Here is a 20,533-nt window from a genome sequence, read left to right as displayed (position 1 = left end):
CAAAGGGTTAAGTTATCGTGCTCAAGGGGTTAAGTTATTGTACTCAAGGGGATAAGTTATTGTACTCAAGGGGTTAAGTCATTGTACTCAAACACCAATTCACAAAGGTTCACACGTTCAACCCCCACCTCACCCCCTCACCCCCCTCCCTTTCCCCCACCCCCTGAAGGAGACCATCTGCTTCAACTTAGGAGACAACAGCGACGACGATGGCAAAGAGAGAGAGAGAAAAAAAAATGGCTTCTGAAGAGCACAGAGACTCGACCCTTAATTAGTTATGTCTTTAAACTTACCTCAAATTACAGGCAACGAAGACACCTGGAGGCTCCTGAGACGCTGAGGCTCCTTTGAACACGAGTGAGTGAAGATCTGAGGCTTCTTTGAACACGAGTGAGTGAAGATCTGAGGCTCCTTTGAACATGAGTGAGTGAAGATCTGAGGCTCCTTTGAACATGAGTGAGTGAAGATCTGAGGCTCCTTTGAACATGAGTGAGTGAAGATCTGAGGCTCCTTTGAACATGCGTGAGTGAGGCTCCTTTGAACACGAGTGAGTGAAGATCTGAGGCTTCTTTGAACACGAGTGAGTGAAGATCTGAGGCTCCTTTGAACATGAGTGAGTGAAGATCTGAGGCTCCTTTGAACATGAGTGAGTGAAGATCTGAGGCTCCTTTGAACATGAGTGAGTGAAGATCTGAGGCTCCTTTGAACATGCGTGAGTGAAGATCTGAGGCTCCTTTGAACATGCGTGAGTGAAGATCTGAGGCTCCTTTGAACATGAGTGAGTGAAGATCTGAGGCTCCTTTGAACATGAGTGAGTGAAGATCTGAGGCTCCTTTGAACATGACTGTGAAGATCTAAGGCTCCTTTGAACATGACTAAGTGAAGATCTGAGGCTCCTTTGAACATGAGTGAGTGAAGATCTAAGGCTCCTTTGAACATGAGTGAGTGAAGATCTGAGGCTCCTTTGAACATGACTAAGTGAAGATCTGAGGCTCCTTTGAACATGAGTGAGTGAAGATCTGAGGCTCCTTTGAACATGACTGTGAAGATCTAAGGCTCCTTTGAACATGACTAAGTGAAGATCTAAGGCTCCTTTGAACATGACTAAGTGAAGATCTGAGGCTCCTTTGAACACGACACGTTGCCATAGTACCGTGATCACAGTTTCTCGTTGCTATGAAGGGTAATAGTATGTCACTCGTTGCCATAGAACCAACCTTAAGACAGCTCATTGTCATTATACCAGGGATCAAATGTTTACGTTGCCATGTTGTCATAGATAATAATTATTTCATTATCATGGTGACATTACTCATTATTTTTACGTTGCCACAGTGCCATAATTCATATTTTTTTTGCCTTACTATAATGAAATAACTAACAAAATAACGTTGCCATCGTACCATTACCCATAATTTTTACGTTGCCATAGTGCCATAATTCATATTTTTTTGCCTTACTATAGTGAAATAACTAACAAAATAACGTTGCCATGGTGCCATTACCTATAATTTTTACGTTGCCACAGTGCCATAATTCATAAATTTTGTTGTACCATAGTGGAATAACTTAAAAATATCGTTGCCATGGTGCCATAACTCATAATTTTTAACGTTGCCTTAGCGTCGTAAATGAAAAAAAAAATGTTTACATTGGCATATTCCCTCACACCAAGTTGTCTGCTTACCTGGGTGCTTCTCTTTATGGGTGCCAGAGTATAACATCAAACGCCACCCCACTCAGTGCCACCCCACTCAGTGCCACCCTACTCAGTGCCACTCCGCTCAAAGTGTCATTCAGCTCACAGTACCACCCCATTCAGTGCCACCCCGCTCACAATGCCACCCCTCCCTCTCACAATGCCACCCTGACACCAACACACTACCACCTTGCTCATGGTCACACTGCCACCCACAATGCCACCCCTCCCCCTTACAGTGCCACCCTCCCCCTCACAGTGCCACCCCTACCCCCTCACAGTGCCACCCCTACCCCTCACAGTGCCACCCCTACCCCCTCACAGGTACCACCCCTACCCCTCACAGTGCCACCCCTACCCCCTCCTGAGTGCCACCCCTACCCCCTCCTGGTTCACCTACCCCCTCACAGTGCCACCCCTACCCTCACAGTGCCACCCTACCCCCTCACAGTTACCCCTACCCCTCTGAGGTGCCACCCTACCCCACACAGTTACCCCTGCCCCTCACGTTACCCTCACCCCCTCCCACGGTGCCACCCTACCCCTCCCAGTGTCACCCCTACCCCCCTCACAGTGCCACCCCTACCCCTCACAGTGCCACCCCTACCACCTCACAGTGCCACCTAATATCCAACTAATTTAAGGGTGGAAATTTCTTTATAATGATGAGAATTAATTAATGTGATGGATCAAACATGAAGATCAAAAGGGGGGGGAGTTGTTGGTGTGTGAGAACGTCTGTCACACCTGTCACACCTGTCTACACCTGTCACACCTGTCTACACCTGTCACACCTGTCTACACCTGTCACACCTGTTTACACCTGTCTACACCTGTCTATATATGTTTCTATCTATCTCTGTCTATCTTTGTCTTCATCTGTCTATCTGGTTACTCTTGTCTATCTATCTTTTTGTCTATCTGGCTACAACCACCTGATTGTATCTGTCATAACCTGTCTATTGTTTACACCTGTCTGTGCTTTTAATTTATTATACCTGTCTTATTCCTGTCCTTCACTACACTTGTTGTCGATTTCTGTCAACGGGTAACTTTTTTTTTAGCAGGTGTCACCCGTCTTATTCTTTCTTCTTTCTTTCTTTCTTTCTTTCTTTCTTTCTTACTTTCTTTCCTACTTTCTCTCATTCTCACTTTCTTTCTTTCATTCTTTCTTTCCTACTTTCTCTCATTCTCACTTTCTTTCTTTCCTACTTTCTTTCTCAGGTTGGTACATCTATATACTTTTGGTAAATCATGTAATTTCTCTCTCTCTCTCTCTCTCTCTCTCTCTCTCTCTCTCTCTCTCTCTCTCTCTCTCTCTCTCATTAACCTGGCCTCGTTATCAAGCGGGGTGAGTTATGGCAGGGTCGTCCGCCTTCAATGGTTGTTATCCCTCGTCGGGCCTAAGGTGTGTGTGTGTGTAGTGTGTGTGTGTTATTGTGTGGTGTATTATTATTATTGTGGTGTGTGTGTGTGTGTGTGGTGTTATTGTGAATGTGTTGTTGTGGTGTGTGTGTGTAGTGTGTGTGTGTGTGTGTGTAGTGTGTTTGTTGTTTTTGTGTGCGATATGCATACGTGTGCATTCATATTGATGATGTGTGTGTGTGTGTGGAATACAGATCATCAATAAACTGAACCCTTCCAGATCGAATTGGTTGGAATGTAAACAAGGAGGGCGAAGCGGAAAGATTATACAAGGAACACACACACACACACACACACACACACACACACACTGGAATCTCAACCCCACAACAGTGTTGTGTGGCGCCGCAGTAAATGACTCAGGGGTGGTGATGGAGGGAGGGAAAGAATTGGTGATGGGAGAGGGGTGAGGAGAGAAAGGTTGGTGATGGGAGGGGGTGGTGAGGATAGTGGTGCAGGAAGACGAAAAGGGGGTGATGGAGGAGAGGAAAGGGGAGAGAGAGATTGTGAGGGAAAAGAATTAGTGATGGAGAAGGGGTGGTGGTGGTGGCTGGAAGAGGGTGTGGTAATGGGAGGGGGAGTAAGGGTGGTAAAAAGGAGTCTTGGCGGAGAGGAGGGGGAGGAGGGATGGTGGGGGAGAGGAGAGAGATGATGGGGAGTTGATGAGAGGAGGGAAAGACAGGGAGGAAGGGAGAGTAAGGAAAAGCCAATATCACGTATGTCTGGGGTGCCCTATTTCCTCTGAGCTTTGAGATCAGTGCTGGTAGGCGGAGGGAGGGGGGTGAGAGGGGAGGGGAGTGGGGGAGTTTTTTTGTGAGAAAGAGGGGAGGGGCGGGGAGCTTGTTTGAGAGTGGTGGAAGATGGGGGTGATTGTGTGGGGGGATGTGTTATCAGTCATAAACGGTCACCCATACTACTACTACTACTAACGTCCCAACATTCATTTCTACCATACAAGACTACCCTGTATGGTTGCTTCTTTGTCTGGTAGCACTGTGATCTCGATGGTTGTATGAATACCAACTGTATTAAGAATAAATGTATGGTTTTTATCTGGTATCACTGATATGAATAGGCAATGGGTGAGTATACCTTGGTCTGGCTATACTGATGTGGGTCATTGGTCGCTCGTGTGTCTGGCAACAATGGTTAGTTGCGTGACTGCTAACTCCAGTTTTCTATAATAAATGGCGTAGTAATTTGACTAACATGCCGGTATATCTGACATATTTACAGTACTTTGTTGGTAATACTGGTAGGGGTGGTGGTTGTGTGGTTGGTAATACTGGTAGGGAAGGTGGTTGTGTGGTTGGTAATACTGTTAGGGGTGGTGGTTGTGTGGTTGGTAATACTGGTAGGGTGGTGGTTGTGTGGTTGGTAATACTGGTAGGGTGGTGGTTGTGTGGTTGGTAATACTGTTAGGGGTGGTGGTTGTGTGGTTGGTAATACTGTTAGGGATGGTGGTTGTGTGGTTGGTAATACTGGTAGGGTGGTGGTTGTGTGGTTGGTAATACTGTTAGGGGTGGTGGTGGTTGTGTGGTTGGTAATACTGTGTTAGGGAATTGGTGGTTGTGTGTGGTTGGTAATACTGGTAGGGGTGGTGGTTGTGTGGTTGGTCTGTTAGGGAAGATGGTTGTGTGGTTGGTCATACTGGTAGGGAAGGTGGTTGTGTGGTTGGTAATACTGTTAGGGGTGGTGGTTGTGTGGTTGGTAATACTGGTAGGGTGGTGGTTGTGTGGTTGGTAATACTGGTAGGGTGGTGGTTGTGTGGTTGGTAATACTGTTAGGGGTGGTGGTTGTGTGGTTGGTAATACTGTTAGGGATGGTGGTTGTGTGGTTGGTAATACTGGTAGGGTGGTGGTTGTGTGGTTGGTAATACTGTTAGGGGTGGTGGTTGGTTGGTGTTAGTTGGTGGTTGTGAAGTAATACTGGTAGGGTGGGCTGGTTGTGTGGTTAGGTTAGGAACTGAGTGGTGGTTGTGTGGTTGGTAATACTGTTAGGGTGGTGGTTGTGTGGTTGGTCATGCTGGTTAGGGAAGGTGGTTGTGTGGTGGTGTGTGGTTGGTAATACTGTTAGGGGTGGTGGTTGTGTGGTTGGTAATACTGTTAGGGATGGTGGTTGTGTGGTTGGTAATTCCTGTAATCTTTTCACACACACACACACACACACACACACACACACACACACACACACCCCTCCCCACCAAGACACCAGTGTAAGGATTGTTGATCAGCTCACCACAAGTGACGTATAGTGACAATTTCAACTCGGAAAAAATGTAACCCAGTGTTGAGAGTGAAGCAGCAGGCAGTGAGGTACCAGACTAATGAAGAGAGACTCGGCTCCAACCCATTAACGCCCGAGTACCAAACCCTGGACCTTTGTGAGAGGACCCTCGCCCACTCTAAGTGCTCTGTGACCGTCCAGTTGTACAGCTGCACCAGGGCTAAGACGCCTCTCCTCTGACCACAGTTTAAAGTATCAGACACGAGTTAACTTGTTTTTTTCACCACATGTTTCCTCCTTTTGTTGTATTAATAATTTGTGTTAAGTGACCCACTCCCTAATATCTCCCTATGTAATTTATATCATTTCTCTTCAGTGTGTATTTTCAGCCCTTGGCAGTAATCTTCTCTAATACCCGTTTATTATTATTATTATTATTATTATTATTATTATTATTATTATTATTATTATTATCACACATACACACTATCTAAGGATGTTCCTCGTGTGTGGGTTGTGGAAAATACATTTTAAACAAGTTAGTTCATGGCGACTCTAATTTTATCAGTGGTCGTTAACGGCAACTCTTCAATTAACTCAAGATTCAGTGGTTGATTATGGCAAACTGTCCTTAGTGTGAGTACAACCCTTATTTTTTTTATTGAGAATCGAGAGAGAGAAAGAGAGAGTCTGAATCCGTTTTGTTTTGTTTTTGAGAATCCGGACCCGATTTGTTTTTGTTTTGTAAATCCTCTCCCGAATCCGGTAATCTGTTTAACTGAGTCGCCTGTGACGTTGACCTTCCCCCGTACTAAATTGTGACTGTTTTATTTGTTTATTCTTTCATTTCTTGTTGACAGCACGAAGGGATGACGGTTTATGGTTTTAATTATGTGTGTGTGTGTGTGTGTGTGTGTTACATATCTTGTTTTTCATTTCGTGTCTGTCTGTTTGTCTATCTGTCTCTATCTGTATCTCTGTCTGTTTGTTTGTCCGTCTGTCTGTTTGTCTGTCTGTCTGTTTGCCTGTCTATCTGTCGGTGTGTTGATAGAGAGAGAATTTATATATTTATTAAAAAAAATTATTTCTATTTTTTATTTATTTTTTTTTTCATTTATTTATTAATTTGTTTTATTTATTTACTTTTTTATTATTATTTATTTATATATTTATTTATTTTTTGTTCAATAAGTAGATCACGGTCAGAGTGCTTTTGTGTGATTATTTTGTTTCCGGTGTTTTTTTATTTATATTTTTTTTATTATTATTTATGATACTCATGTTTGTTTACTCAAGGTAACCCCGACCATAGGCTTGTTGTACACCTCCATAGATGAGAGAAATTATCACCAACCTAACCTAACCTAACCTAACCTAACCTAACCTACAGTACACCAGGCGCTTGAGGATTCTGAAGGTGGGCGTGGTCTTCTTCTTCTTCTTCTTCTTTTTCTTCTAAGGTTAGATTAGGTTAGGTTAGGGGAAGTTAGATTAGATTAGGGAAGACAAGATTAAGTTAGGTTGGTTTAGGTTCGGTGAGGTTAGGTTAGGTTTTTATGTTCTTAAGATATCTTGAACAATAATCATAGTTATCATACTCGGATAGGGGGGAGGGGGAGAGGAAGGGGAGAGTAGAGAGAGAGAGAGAGAGAAGGAAGAGAAAGGAGGGAAGGAGAGAGAGAGAGAGGAGGAAGAGAAAGGAGGGAAGGAGAGAGAGAGATAGAGTTGAAAGAAAATGAAAGACACTAACATGGCATAAAAAAAAGAGGTGATCCAAAATTAATCCTAATGTCCCAACCTTTTCCTTATGCATTAGTTAACACCCTTCAACACCCCCCCCCCCTTCCCCCTCCCGTACGACACATAACACTTCACCAGTCAGATTAAACAGGAGCACTAAGCCAGTCACAGAACCGTGTATATAAGAACTTACACGAATTTCTTAAGGAAGGAAATTTCTTTGATCTAGGTAAACATTAAACCGGTCCCAGGAAGCAAAGAACGTGAGTAGTTAAAGGAGAAAAAAAATAAATAAATCCGGATTATTTAGCGTTTCTCATTACGTTAGTCGGATTCAAAGTTAGCGTTCGAGGTAGCGTATGTTGGATTTGACATTGTGTACTGGTATGTGGTGGAGGGGGTGTTTCTCTCTCTCTCTCTTTCATGACGCTGTCTGTTATACGTGGCTGATTCCCAGAAATGGCAGGGGTAGTGGCAAGAATAGTGGCAGGGGTAGTGGCAAGAATAGTGGCAAGAATAGTGGCAGGGGTAGTGACAAGAATAGTGGCAGGGGTAGTGGCAAGAATAGTGGCAGGGGTAGTGGCAAGAATAGTGGCAGGGGTAGTGGCAAGAATAGTGGCAGGGGTAGTGGCAAGAATAGTGGCAAGACAGAATAGTGGCAAGAATAGTGGCAGGGTAGTGGCAAGAATAGTGGCAGAGGTAGTGGTGGCAAGAATAGTGGCAGCAAGAATAGTGGCAGGGGTAGTGGCAAGAATAGTGGCAGGGGTAGTGGCAAGAATAGTGGCAAGAATAGTGGCAGGGGTAGTGGCAAGAATAGTGGCAAGAATAGTGGCAGGGGTAGTGGCAAGAATAGTGGCAGGGGTAGTGGCAAGAATAGTGGCAGGGGTAGTGGCAAGAATAGTGACAAGGGTAGTGGCAAGAACAGTGGCAGGGGTAGTGGCAAGAATAGTGACAAGGGTAGTGGCAAGAACAGTGGCACGATATGACGCGCCATTAGCTTGGGCTGATGTTATTACTGGGCCAGACAGCGTTGCCAGCGTCCCACAATTGCATTCCTCCAGTGTTGCCATCACCAGTGTGGTACTTTCTTTTACCCGAACCTTTCCTCTGGGCTGCCACGGTTGCCATACACGCTTACAACTGTTGTCATGACTCTTATTACGCTCATCATAAATAATTAAATTTGCCACAATCAAACGCAATTATTTGGGTTGCCATGATAAAAAGTTAATGGGTAAGGTTGCCATATTCTACTGTACATGCCATGAAAATAAGGATGCCAGACTACTGTATACCTCAAGTGTACAGATACCGTAGTGTCCCGTAAGCAGTGCCGGATTTAGACCTGTGGAGGCCCATGGGCAGCCTCTTTGTGGAGGCCCCCCTCATTATAACTACCCAAGAGGGTGGGGTGGCGAGTGAAACAAGCCTAAACATCTGGGAGTTCCGGGGGGCGCTGTAAGCCCCTCGGGAAAATTTTGAAATTTGAACACTTCTTTGGAGAATTTTGAAGCCATATGCAGTTATATTGAGGAAATTAGAACATTGAGAAAATTTTAATTAACTGTATATTTATTGATAGTGTACAAATTCCCAACACACACACACACACACACACAAGTGAGACATGACTGGAGTCATTCATGTGGTTTCAAGTCGACCAGCCCTGATATAGCTACTACCGCACATGTGGAGGCCCCTGGACAGCTGCCCACTTTGCCCACTCCTGAATCCGGCCCTGCCTGTAAGACAGGGTTGCCATGTGATTTAACAAGAAATGTATTTGCCATACTATTCGTAAATGGATTTGCAATGTACCAGAAATGTAAAGTTGACATTAAATACTACTTAAAATAAATTGCCACGTTTTATCACCAGTCGAAGAAGGTTGCCATAATGTATCACTAACATTTGTATCAGTGACTACCATTGAGTTGCCACAATCAACCACTGGATCTTGAATTGATTGAAGAGTTGCCATGAACGACCCTTTGGAAAAAAATTAAAGTTGCCATGAAGGACCCCTGGAATAAATTAAAGTTGCCATGAACTAACCTATTCAAAATGTATTCCCCACACCCTACAGACCAGGATCCTTGCCATAGACCACCGTAGGCAACAATACCATCCCTCAGGTCACCGCTATTTGCCAAAAGTTGCCATAATTAATGTGGCCACGCTGGTTCCACCCTAATAATCACATCTCGACACCTGAACCCTGCTGTGTGTGTGTGTGTGTGTGTGTGTGTGTGTGCGCGTGTGTGTGTGTGTGGCTGTACGTATTATATATAAAAGAATAAACAATTATATCCAGGTCACAATAACTACGAATAAATTAAAGGTTAAAATATGTATCGTAATATCGCCACTGTGATATCGTGGCCGCCTCATTACGATATATTGTCCTGTTGGTGGCTATTGTGTTTAATTAAATAATGAAAGGGAGAGATTTTTTATTTTAATTGGGAATATTTTTTTTTTTACAAGGGTGGTGTTGGGTAATTCAGGTCCCTCCGTCTCTTTCTCCCTATCTCCCTCCCTCCCTTGAACTCTCCCTCCCTCCCTCCCTTGAACCCTCCCTCCCTCCTTCCCCCTCGCCTTTGCTGACTGACTTTTCGATGGTAATTTTCCACATGAATGATACGATAATTTGGAGGGGTTTCCAAAGCTCTGTATTACACGTACACATAAACATACAGATACACCCCACATACAGAAACACTTGAAGACATACACACACACCTTTTTCCCCCCAACACACACCTACAGTACACCCCCCAACACACAGTAATCAGCGCACGTCACAAAGACAGACTAGCGCCGCCCTACGCAACGAACAGGTCGACGGCCATTAAACTTACACCACATACCAACCAACCACTACAACCACAACTACAACCACCACTTCAACACCAACCCACCACTACAACCACCACCACCACACAACCACCACCACTACTACACCACTACAACCACACTACCACAACCACCACAACCACAACCACCACTACAACCACCACCACCACAACCACCACAACCACCACCACCACTTCAACCACAACCACCACTACAACCACCACCACTACAACCACCACTTCAACCACAGCCACCACTACAACCACCACCACCACACCACCACCACTACCACCACCAACCACCACCACCAACCACCAACCACCAACTACACCACCACTACACCACCACCAGCCACCACTACCACCATCACCACCACCACGGATGACTGCTTTTAATATCATGTGGCAGCTGGAGTATTAATTAATAATATGCATTTAATCTGACTGACGTAATCTGATTTGGATATTTTGTGGAGTGGTGTGTGTGTGTGTGTGTGTGTGTGTGTGTGTGGACGTCTATAGTAGAGAACGACTGTAGAAACGATATTCAAATACATTCAGGCAGACACAGCACTATAACACACACACACACAGCACTATAACACACACACACACACACAGCACTATAACACACACACACACACACTATAACAAACACACACACACACACAGCACTATAACACACACACACACACAGCACTATAACACACACACACACACACAGCACTATACACACACACACACACACACACACACAGCACTATAACACACACACACACACAGCACTATACACACACACACACACACACACACACACACAGCACACACACACACACACAGCACTATACACACACAGCACTATAACACACACACACACACACACAGCACTATAACACACACACACACACACACACAGCACTATACACACACACACACACACAGCACTATAACACACACACACAGCACTATACACACACACACACTATACACACACACACACACACACAGCACTATAACACACAGCACTATACACACACACAGCACTATAACACACACACACACTATAACACACACACACACAGCACTATACACACACACGGCACTATAACACACACACAGCACTATAACACACACAGCACTATAACACACACACACACTATAACACACACACATAGCACTATACACACACACACACACACACAGCACTATAACACACACACACACAGCACTATAACACACACACAGCACTATAACACACACACAGCACTATAACACACACACACACACAGCACTATAACACACACACGGCACTATAACACACACACAGCACTATACACACACACACAGCACTATACACACACACACACACAGCACTATAACACACACACACAGCACTATACACACACACACACACAGCACACACACACGGCACTATCACTATAACACACACAGCACTATAACGCACACACACACACACACAGCACTATAACACACACACACACACACACAGCACTATGACACACACACACACACAGCACTATACACACACACACACATACACACACACACACACACTATACACACACACACACACACAGCACACACACAGCACTATACACACACACACACACAGCACTATAACACACACACACGGCACTATAACACACACACACACAGCACTATACACACACACACACACACACACACACAGCACTATACACACACACACACACAGCACTATAACACACACACACACACACACACACACACACACACACACACACACACACACACACACACACCAGCTTTACCGTTCTCAGTGGCCGGTAATGAATTAGTTCGAATCAACACAGAAAGATAATTACCTCACTAAAAATCGACAGAATTCAAAGACTTAAAACATTAATGGGTTCAAGGGGGGTGGGGTCAGGGGGGTTAAGGGGGGTCTGGGAGTGAGGTAAGAGAGGGGGTATCGGAGGGGGGTGGGAAGGGGATGAGGGGGAGGTCATTGAGAGAGGAGGCAGGGAGAACCTTACGACTCCAGAACAAAAGACGTAAAATAAACTCTTGTAAAAAAAAAAAAATATCCAATATCTTTTGTTTAAATGAAAAATAGGAGGAGGAAGGAGCAATAAAAGCAAGATAACGTGGAAAAATATCATGAGTATTACAATGGCGGAGAACAAAAGGAAGCAAAGGTTATATATAAGGGAGAGAGAGCACAGCCGTCATACTACCTGAGAACAACCGCCCATCCCGCCAAAAAATAACAACACGTTAACTTTTCTTGTTTTAATATATACAGTACAGTATAAATAGTCAGTTTTTTTTTTATCTAAATTAGAATTGTCACATTGCATTTTCAGGTAGAAATTATTATGTATGAATGAGCAAAACGAGTATTAAAACATCAGAATTATTATTGGTGATTTTACACTGAAGGGAGCCCGGGGTGTTGAATAGGTGGAGACAAGCAGAAAGGGATTTACGAAACAGATGGATTTCAAAATACTAATTATATTTACATTATCGTATATATTAATAAAAAATTAATAATAATGTATGTCAACAAAACGACAGTTAAAATCAACAAAATAACAAAAAGATGTCATTAAAACTGCTATGAATATTCGAGTTGCTGGTGAAGAGGTGAAGGCCAGAGGAGGAGAAAGAAGTAACGCGGTCAACATCCCGCCAGCACGAACATGGAACCCAAACTATTATGTATATGATCCACATTTTTATATATTCTAAAAAAAAAAAAGGAATGTGTCAATTCAGGAAGACGACCATTACACCAAACGAATCGCGCCAAGACGCAAAAAATAAAGTTTAAAACTGCATTCATTATTGTCGTTATTGTAAGGTTGGTTGTAGATGGAATTAGTGCGAAATTCTCATGACGAGGAACGAACGAGAACCCAAATTAAGAGTTTTTCATGTCTACTTTTACTTTATTTTTATCCTCTTCGCCACTGGTCGGCTCGTTAGCCGCTTGAGCGGTCGGTCACGTCTGTGTTACGGATTGTTGTCGAGTATTGGGCATGCATTGGCTCCTGAATGTATCTGTACTGTACGCCAGTATTGGTCAAGTCTGGTCTTCAAAGAGCTCACACTCGGTGCCGTCACAACACTCTGGCAGGTTGTTCGAAGAGTTCACAATTCCCACTCCGAAAAAGTTTGCCCTCACAATTTTCTGGACTTGTAGCTTCAACCTTGAGCTGTGACAACCTAGTGGGGCGGGTGGCCGCCAGCTCAAGGTATGGACACTGGACTGAATATAGTGCCCTCTGAGATGTTTATAAACTCTTTCTTAATTTCCCTGAATAACTTGGCATCGTCCGCAAACATTTGTATGAAGGAGTGTATAGCGTCTGGCATGTCATTTATAAAACAAACAAACAACAGGCCAAGTACACTGCTCTGTGGTATCCTGCTGTCGCAGGTACACATGACGATTTTGTACCATTAATCACCACCCACTGTTTGCGGTCATGCCGAAAGTCTCCAATCCACGCTAGGACACTTCCCCGAATCCTGCACTGTACCCTTCCAGTTTAATTCTCAGCCTTTCATGGGTTACGCTGTTGAAAGGCTTGGCGAAATCTAGGTACCAGGTATACTTTATATTGTCGATATTACCACCCTGTTCCAGAATTTGAGTCCAGACATCCAGTACCTTGAGTAATTGTGTTAAACAGGATCGCCCCGGCATAAAACCATGTTGGCAATCCTTTACAAGGTTGTTTCGTAGTAGATGTTCCATCGTGGCATCTCTTATAAAGCTCTCAAGTACTTTACATACTACTGTATACTGGTCAGGCTCACTGGTCTATAATTATTCGTGGGGTGACGATCGCCCTTCTTGATTATAGGACTCACATAATCAATTTTCCAATCACTGGGGACGTTTTGTTCATCCAGGCATTTAAGGGGCTCAACAAGTTCGTTGCCCAACTCTCTTAGCTCTCTAGGATTTAAATATATTCAAGTGAAAACCAAGAATGTATAAATTAAGAAAACGACCATTAAGGAAAACGAATCACACACACAAAAAAGATGATTAAAATTGCAGTCAATTAGAGTAAATGGAAGGAATGTTGATGACGGTCTGGCGCGGAGTTATCGCCGAGGAGGAGGAGGAGGGGACAAGAACATAAAATATATTTCTATTTAATGGAAATTCCTCATAGTGATTTAAACGTAAACAACAATACAATATTTCTCTTCCACAACATCAGTAAATTAATATATATTCACGAATGATGCAACACGCAAGAATAAAACAGAAATATATTGGTAAAGGGATTTGTCTTTTAAGTTCGTATCCATCATAATAGTTTCGCGTGTGTGTGTGTGTGTGTGTGTGTGTGTGATTTTAGCAGAGAATAGAGTATTACTAGGTGGATGTGAGACAGACAGAGAAAGAGACAGATAGACAGACATTCGAACGGAGATAGAACAGACACAAACAGACAAGTAAAGAGACAGACAGACAAAAAACAGAGAGAGAGACAGACATACAGGGAAATTCATACAGATAAAGAATTCACATACATACATATATACAGACAGACAGACAGATCCTACAACACACCAAGAGCAGCAGGTGTCGGCGCCGGGGGATTATAAACACAGGAACAAACACACACACACAAAAAGTAATAAAAAATGCCCACCTGTCATAACTTTTTTTTTCATATATAAATGAGAACTATAACGACGTAATTACCATTTAAATAAAAAAAAATAAAATACTTACAGAGGATTAAAATAAAAATTAGAATTGTTAACAGTGGTGTTTGGCGCGCGAGGAATAAGTGCCTAAAAAAAAAAAAAAAAATATATATATATATATATATATATATATATATATATATATATATATATATATATATATATATATATATATATATATATATATATATATATATATATATATATATATATATATATATTTATATATCCGTACTCGTGTCGTAATGGTTATTCTTTTATTATGATAATTACTGTAAGTACCAACACCATGACCTAATTACCTGCCCCCAAAATTTATATATATATATATATATATATATATATATATATATATATATATATATATATATATATATATATATCTTGATAAAATCACGGAAGATGGAAACAACGGAGTACCTTAGCTTTCGTCTTTATTCAAGACATCTTCAGAGGCAACTGGATTACATGGACAGAGAGAGGCTTAAATATACAGGGTGACCTAAAAACATGAGGTCAGGTCAAAATGATGACATCCACTAATCCCCACACCAACACACGTAGAGGAGCTTAAGAGAAGGGAGGTGACGTGACTAGACAAGTCAGGTCAGAAAATAGGGGGCCCACAAAATAACTATCATACATCTAGATCAAAGGTTTTCAAAGCATTTTTAACCATGGGCCACTGACAAATAAATTTATGTAACATATTATCAGTTTTGAACTGACCATCACTAAGGTTTATTGATTTTAATTCCTTAATCAAACTAGCTTCAACAAGAAGTCTTTCTGTGACACAAGATGATTTGAATACTTCTAAGCTTTTTTCCCAAGCAATGGGGTGATTATTATTCCTAACATGAACAAACAAGGCACTGCTTTCAGATGCAGTTCTGATATTATACTTATGTTGTTTGATTCTAAGCTGCAGTGTTTTTCCTGTCTGACCTACATAATTACAATTACATTTGCTACATGGAATACAATAAACACTTCCATTTACATTCAAACATGGGCTATTCCTTATTACCATATTGGTAATGGTGGAGTCATACTTGAAAACAACATTAATATTTAGAAGCTTGAGGGACCGAACTAACGGGACAAATTCATTACGATAGGGCAGAGTCAAAATGTTCTTAAGTGTAGGAACTTGTCTGGTTTGAGAGGAATGAAAAGATTTTTTAGCCCTTTTGAAGCAACGATCAACAAACACAGAAGGGTACCCAAGTTTATGTGCAATAGAACGAATGTGTTTCAATTCATCGTCAATAAATCCACCAACAACAACAACAACAACAACAACAACAACGCCACCACCACCACCACCACCACCAACAACAACAACAACGCCACCACCACCACCACCAACAACAACAACAACAACAACAACGCCACCACCAACAACAACAACAACAACAACAACAACAACAACAACAACAACAACAACGCCACCACCACCACCAACAACAACGACAACAACAACAACGCCACCACCACCACCACCACCACCACCAACAACAACAACAACAACAACAACAACAACAACTCCACCACCACTACCACCAACAACGACAACAACAACAACAACAACGCCACCACCACCACCACCAACAACAACAACAACAACGACAACAACAACAACAACGCCACCACCACCACCTGTCTGTCTGTGTGTTAAGACTATTTGTAGCATCAGTGTTAAGGTTAGGTTAGGTTAGCGTGAGTGATGGCTAAGGTCATGATCATTATTGGTTGGGAGGTGAGGTAGAGTCACGGCCCCTCATATATTGAATAGTGAGAGAGGGAGGGAGGGAGGAGGTCTTTCTTCCCGCCCATCCCGTGCTGGAGACGATGGAGGAGGAGAAGGAAGAGGGGAGAAGAGGGATTGGAGGTAAAGGAGGAGGAGGAAGAGAAGGGGGAAGATCAGTAAAACAAGAAGGAGGAGGAAGATAAAAAGGGGGAAGAGAAGTAGGAAGAGGAGGATAAGAAGGAAGATGAGAAGGAGAAGGAAGATGAGAAGAAGGAGGAGGAAGATGAGAAGAGGTTGGAAGAGGAGTAGGAGAACATGAAGGAGGGGGAAGAGAAGTAGGAAGAGGAGGACAAGAAGGAAGATGAGAAGAAGGGGGAGGAAGATGAGAAGAGGTTGGAAGAGGAGTAGGAGAACATGAAGGAGGGGGAAGAGGAGGACAAGAAGGAAGATGAGAAGAAGGAGGAGGAAGATGAGAAGGAGGAAGAAGAGGAGGAGGAAGATTTACTTATATATTCTCTTCTAACTATTGCCCAACGTGTATTTAGGTGACGTAGTTGAAATTGGTGGTCGGATATCTGTGACGTAGTTAAGGCTATACTCTAGTACCAGCTGGCCAGGGTCTTGTCTGAGAAGCTGCTAGTGGGTCTTGCTTCCTTCCTACCTCCCTCCCTCCCTCTTCCTTCCTTCCTTCCTCCTACTTCCTACCTTCCTCATCCTTTCGTTCTCCTTCCTTCCTCCCGTCCTCCTTCCTACCTACCTCCCTTATTCCTTCTTTCCTCCCTCCTTCCTTCCTTCTTCCTATTTTCCATCTCCTTCCTTCCTTCTCCCTCCCTCCCTCCTTCCTACCTCCCTCCCTTCCTCCTCCTTCCTTCCTCCTTCCTTCCTCCCTACTTCCTACATCCCTCCTTCCTTCCTTCCTCCTTCCTTCATCCCTCCTCCCTCCCTCCTTCCTACCTCCCTCCTATATCTGTCTTTAAATCGTATCTTAAGTGTGTCTCAAGCCCCAGGTCATAACTCACAGGTCACAGGTCATAACTCACAGGTCACAGGCCATAACTCATAAGTCACAGGTCATAAGTCACAGGTCTCAAATCACAGGTCATAACTCACAGGTCACAGGCCATAACTCATAAGTCACAGGTCATAAGTCACAGGTCTCAAATCACAGGTCATAACTCACAGGTCACAGGCCATAACTCATAAGACACAGGTCATAACTCACAGGTCACAGGCCATAACTCATAAGTCACAGGTCATAACTCACAGGTCTCAAATCACAGGTCACTCACAGGTCACAGGTCTCAAATCACAGGTCATAACTCATCATCAAGTCACAGGTCATAACTCACAGGTCACAGGCCATAACTCATGAGTCACAGGTCATAAGTCACAGGTTTCAAATCACAGGTCATAATTCACAGGTCACAGGTCTCAAATCACGGGTCGTAAGTCACAGGTCAATCATATTAGGCCAATCAGATTACGGAGTAAATCAGGGGGATAAATCAGGGTCATTAGGGATGAGTTCCAATCACATTTCTGATGCCAGCCTGGGAGAGAGAGAGAGAGAGAGAGAGAGAGAGAGAGAGAGAGAGAGAGAGCGAGCTATAAGAGAATACACACACACACACAGTATTGGACAAGATGTTGGGGTCAGTGTTAGTATTCTGTTGAGATACTGACCACCATCTGCTCCTGTGTTTATGTGCTGTGGGGGGTAGGAGAGATTGGTTGGATAGTGGTAGAGATTAAGGCTAGGAAGGGGGGTTGGGAGGGAGGGAAAGAAGGTAGGTGGGAAGGTGGATGGGAGGGAGAGAAGGAACGAGGGGGTGGGAGAAAGGGAGGGATTGAGCGAGGGAAGGAGGAAGGGAAAGGAAGATAAAAGGAGAGGGAGAGAGCGAGAGGTAGTATAAGAATGGGAGGGAGAGGGCGAGAGGGCAGAAGGGAGGGTAGGAGGAAGGCAGGGAAAGCCAGACAGACAGACAGTTATCAATAACTCAATGAGAAAGAGAGAAAAACAGTGAGAGACAGACAGAGACAGTGAGATGGACAGAAAGATAAACAATGAAAGAGAAAAGGGGGTTTAAATAAAAGCGAGACAGACAGATATACAGGAACAGAGACAGAAAGGTTTGTGTAAGACAGAGAGAAACAGATAGACAAACAGGCAGACAAGTAGAGAGATATAGACAGACAGACGAACAAGTAGACACAGACAGACAGACATAGGCAGGTAAAGAGACAGATCAGAGATAGACAGACAGATAGGCAGACAGGTAGAGAGACAGAGAGATAACACAGGGCATCACCATCTTTCAGACCTATCACTTCACCCACTGCAATACCACCAGACTATAATATTGGAAAACTTGTTCAAAATATATCTCTTTAGTCTCTCATTGACACACACACACACACACACACACACACACGCACACACACACACACACACACGCACACACACACACACCTTCACCCATAAACAGAAAATGTCTCTCTTGTCACAACACTCGCTCTTGGTCTAATACAAGTAAACAAGATATCCTGTATATATATATAGAACACATCTGACGCCGTCGCTTAAACTCCGATACAAAAACACGATGACCAAAATGTTATTAGAACTGGAGTTAGGATGTACAGTCAAAAAATTATCCATATATAAAATTGTGTTGAGAAAATATGACACTAAGGATGAAGGATTTTGATTACACTACAGAGACAACAGGAGTCGTAGTGTTCATTTTGAAATTCATCGATCACCCCACGTCCAGAATTTTTTTTTTTTTAGTGTTTGTTTGGGAAAGTAGAAATACATGAGGTAGATATTGTACAGTACAACTTTATTTTGAGATACTTGTGTTAATTTGTTGTGGATATATTATAAAGAAAGGTAACTATTGTTCAACTCTGGCGGGAAAATATTTCGGAAATTTGTAAACACGGAATTTTGCTCCAATTTGGCGGGAAAAAATGTATACCGAATCTGTAAATAAGTGGGAATTTCCCTCGAATTTGGACACGCCATTATAGACAGAATTTGTAAATACCTCATATTTTCACTCTAATTTTAGCTGAAAAAATGTACTCGTGATGTATAAATAACACGGCATTTCACTGGAATTTTGGCGGGAACATTTTTTCTCACGATCTGTAAATAACACGAATTCGCTCCAATTTGGCGGGAAAAATACTTACGCCTTATCAAACCTCGCCAGCCGAGATCTGAACCAAAGATATGTGATAAATGGAGTGTATAGAAAACAGAGAGAGAGAGAGAGAGAAAAAAAATATATATATACCTGGTTGTTTGAACGAGAGCTGCCGGAGGACAAAAATACTGGATACTGCGTGGTGTGTTGATTTGCTGACTGCTGCCCTTCTAATGGAGAGTCAATAATAGTGATGAAAGATGCGTTTATACTCCAGCAAGGATAACCACAACATTAACTACTGTAGAGGTAGAGAGAGAGGGGGGAGAAAGAAAAACAGGTAGAGAGAGAGAGAGAGAGGAGAAAGAAAGACAGGTAGAGAGAGAGAGAGAGAGAAGAGATAATGACAGGTAGAGAGAGAAAGACAGAGAGAGACAATAATAGACATGTAGAGACAGAAATAGACATGTAGAGAGAGAGAGAGAGAGAGAGAGAGAGAGAGAGAGAGATCCACTAATTGATAACACAGGGTATATGCGAAAAATTAAACCTGCTCATATAGACAGGATATTATACTAAACTTCTATATAGGCAAGGTATATATGCTCAAGTCACAACAACACTAATGCGATGGAAGGCGTGTGTTTACAGTTCACCCAATTGTAAACTGGAATAAATTCACTGTCACTAAATATTACCTAATTTTTTTATAGGGTGGTGGTGGTGGTGGACTGTCGCTGGTTATATGGGGTCTCCCAGTTCATTCAGGTCCCCAGTTCATTCAGGTCCCCAGTTCACTTAGGCTCCACTCATAATAATTCACATTGTAATCTAACCAACACGTTTAGGGATAGTCATGCGCCCTTGTGCATTCAGACCCCAGTCCTAATAGGTTGCTGATCTACTAGGGACCAGATCTATTAGTAACTCAACTCTGATGATACTA

General features: G+C 42.9%; 1 protein-coding gene across 1 annotated transcript in view; it reads right to left on the bottom strand.

Moving 5' to 3' along the window:
• Positions 1 to 20,445, bottom strand: part of LOC121861140 — a 43,634-nt gene extending 23,189 nt beyond the window's left edge. Inside the window, exons 1-2 of the mRNA XM_042358706.1 lie at positions 20,428 to 20,445; positions 19,738 to 19,817 (exon numbers count right to left, since the gene is read on the bottom strand). Coding sequence (XP_042214640.1) covers positions 19,738 to 19,817; positions 20,428 to 20,445 — 98 coding nt within the window. The remainder of the gene's footprint in view (positions 1 to 19,737; positions 19,818 to 20,427) is intronic.
• Between the last annotated feature and the right edge of the window lie 88 nt (positions 20,446 to 20,533).

The sequence above is a fragment of the Homarus americanus genome, unplaced genomic scaffold (genome assembly GCF_018991925.1).
Source record: "Homarus americanus isolate GMGI-L3 unplaced genomic scaffold, GMGI_Hamer_2.0 scaffold52806, whole genome shotgun sequence".
Classification (NCBI taxonomy): domain Eukaryota; kingdom Metazoa; phylum Arthropoda; class Malacostraca; order Decapoda; family Nephropidae; genus Homarus; species Homarus americanus.
Note: the sequence above shows the minus strand (reverse complement) of the source record. Positions and strands in the feature narration are given on the sequence as shown.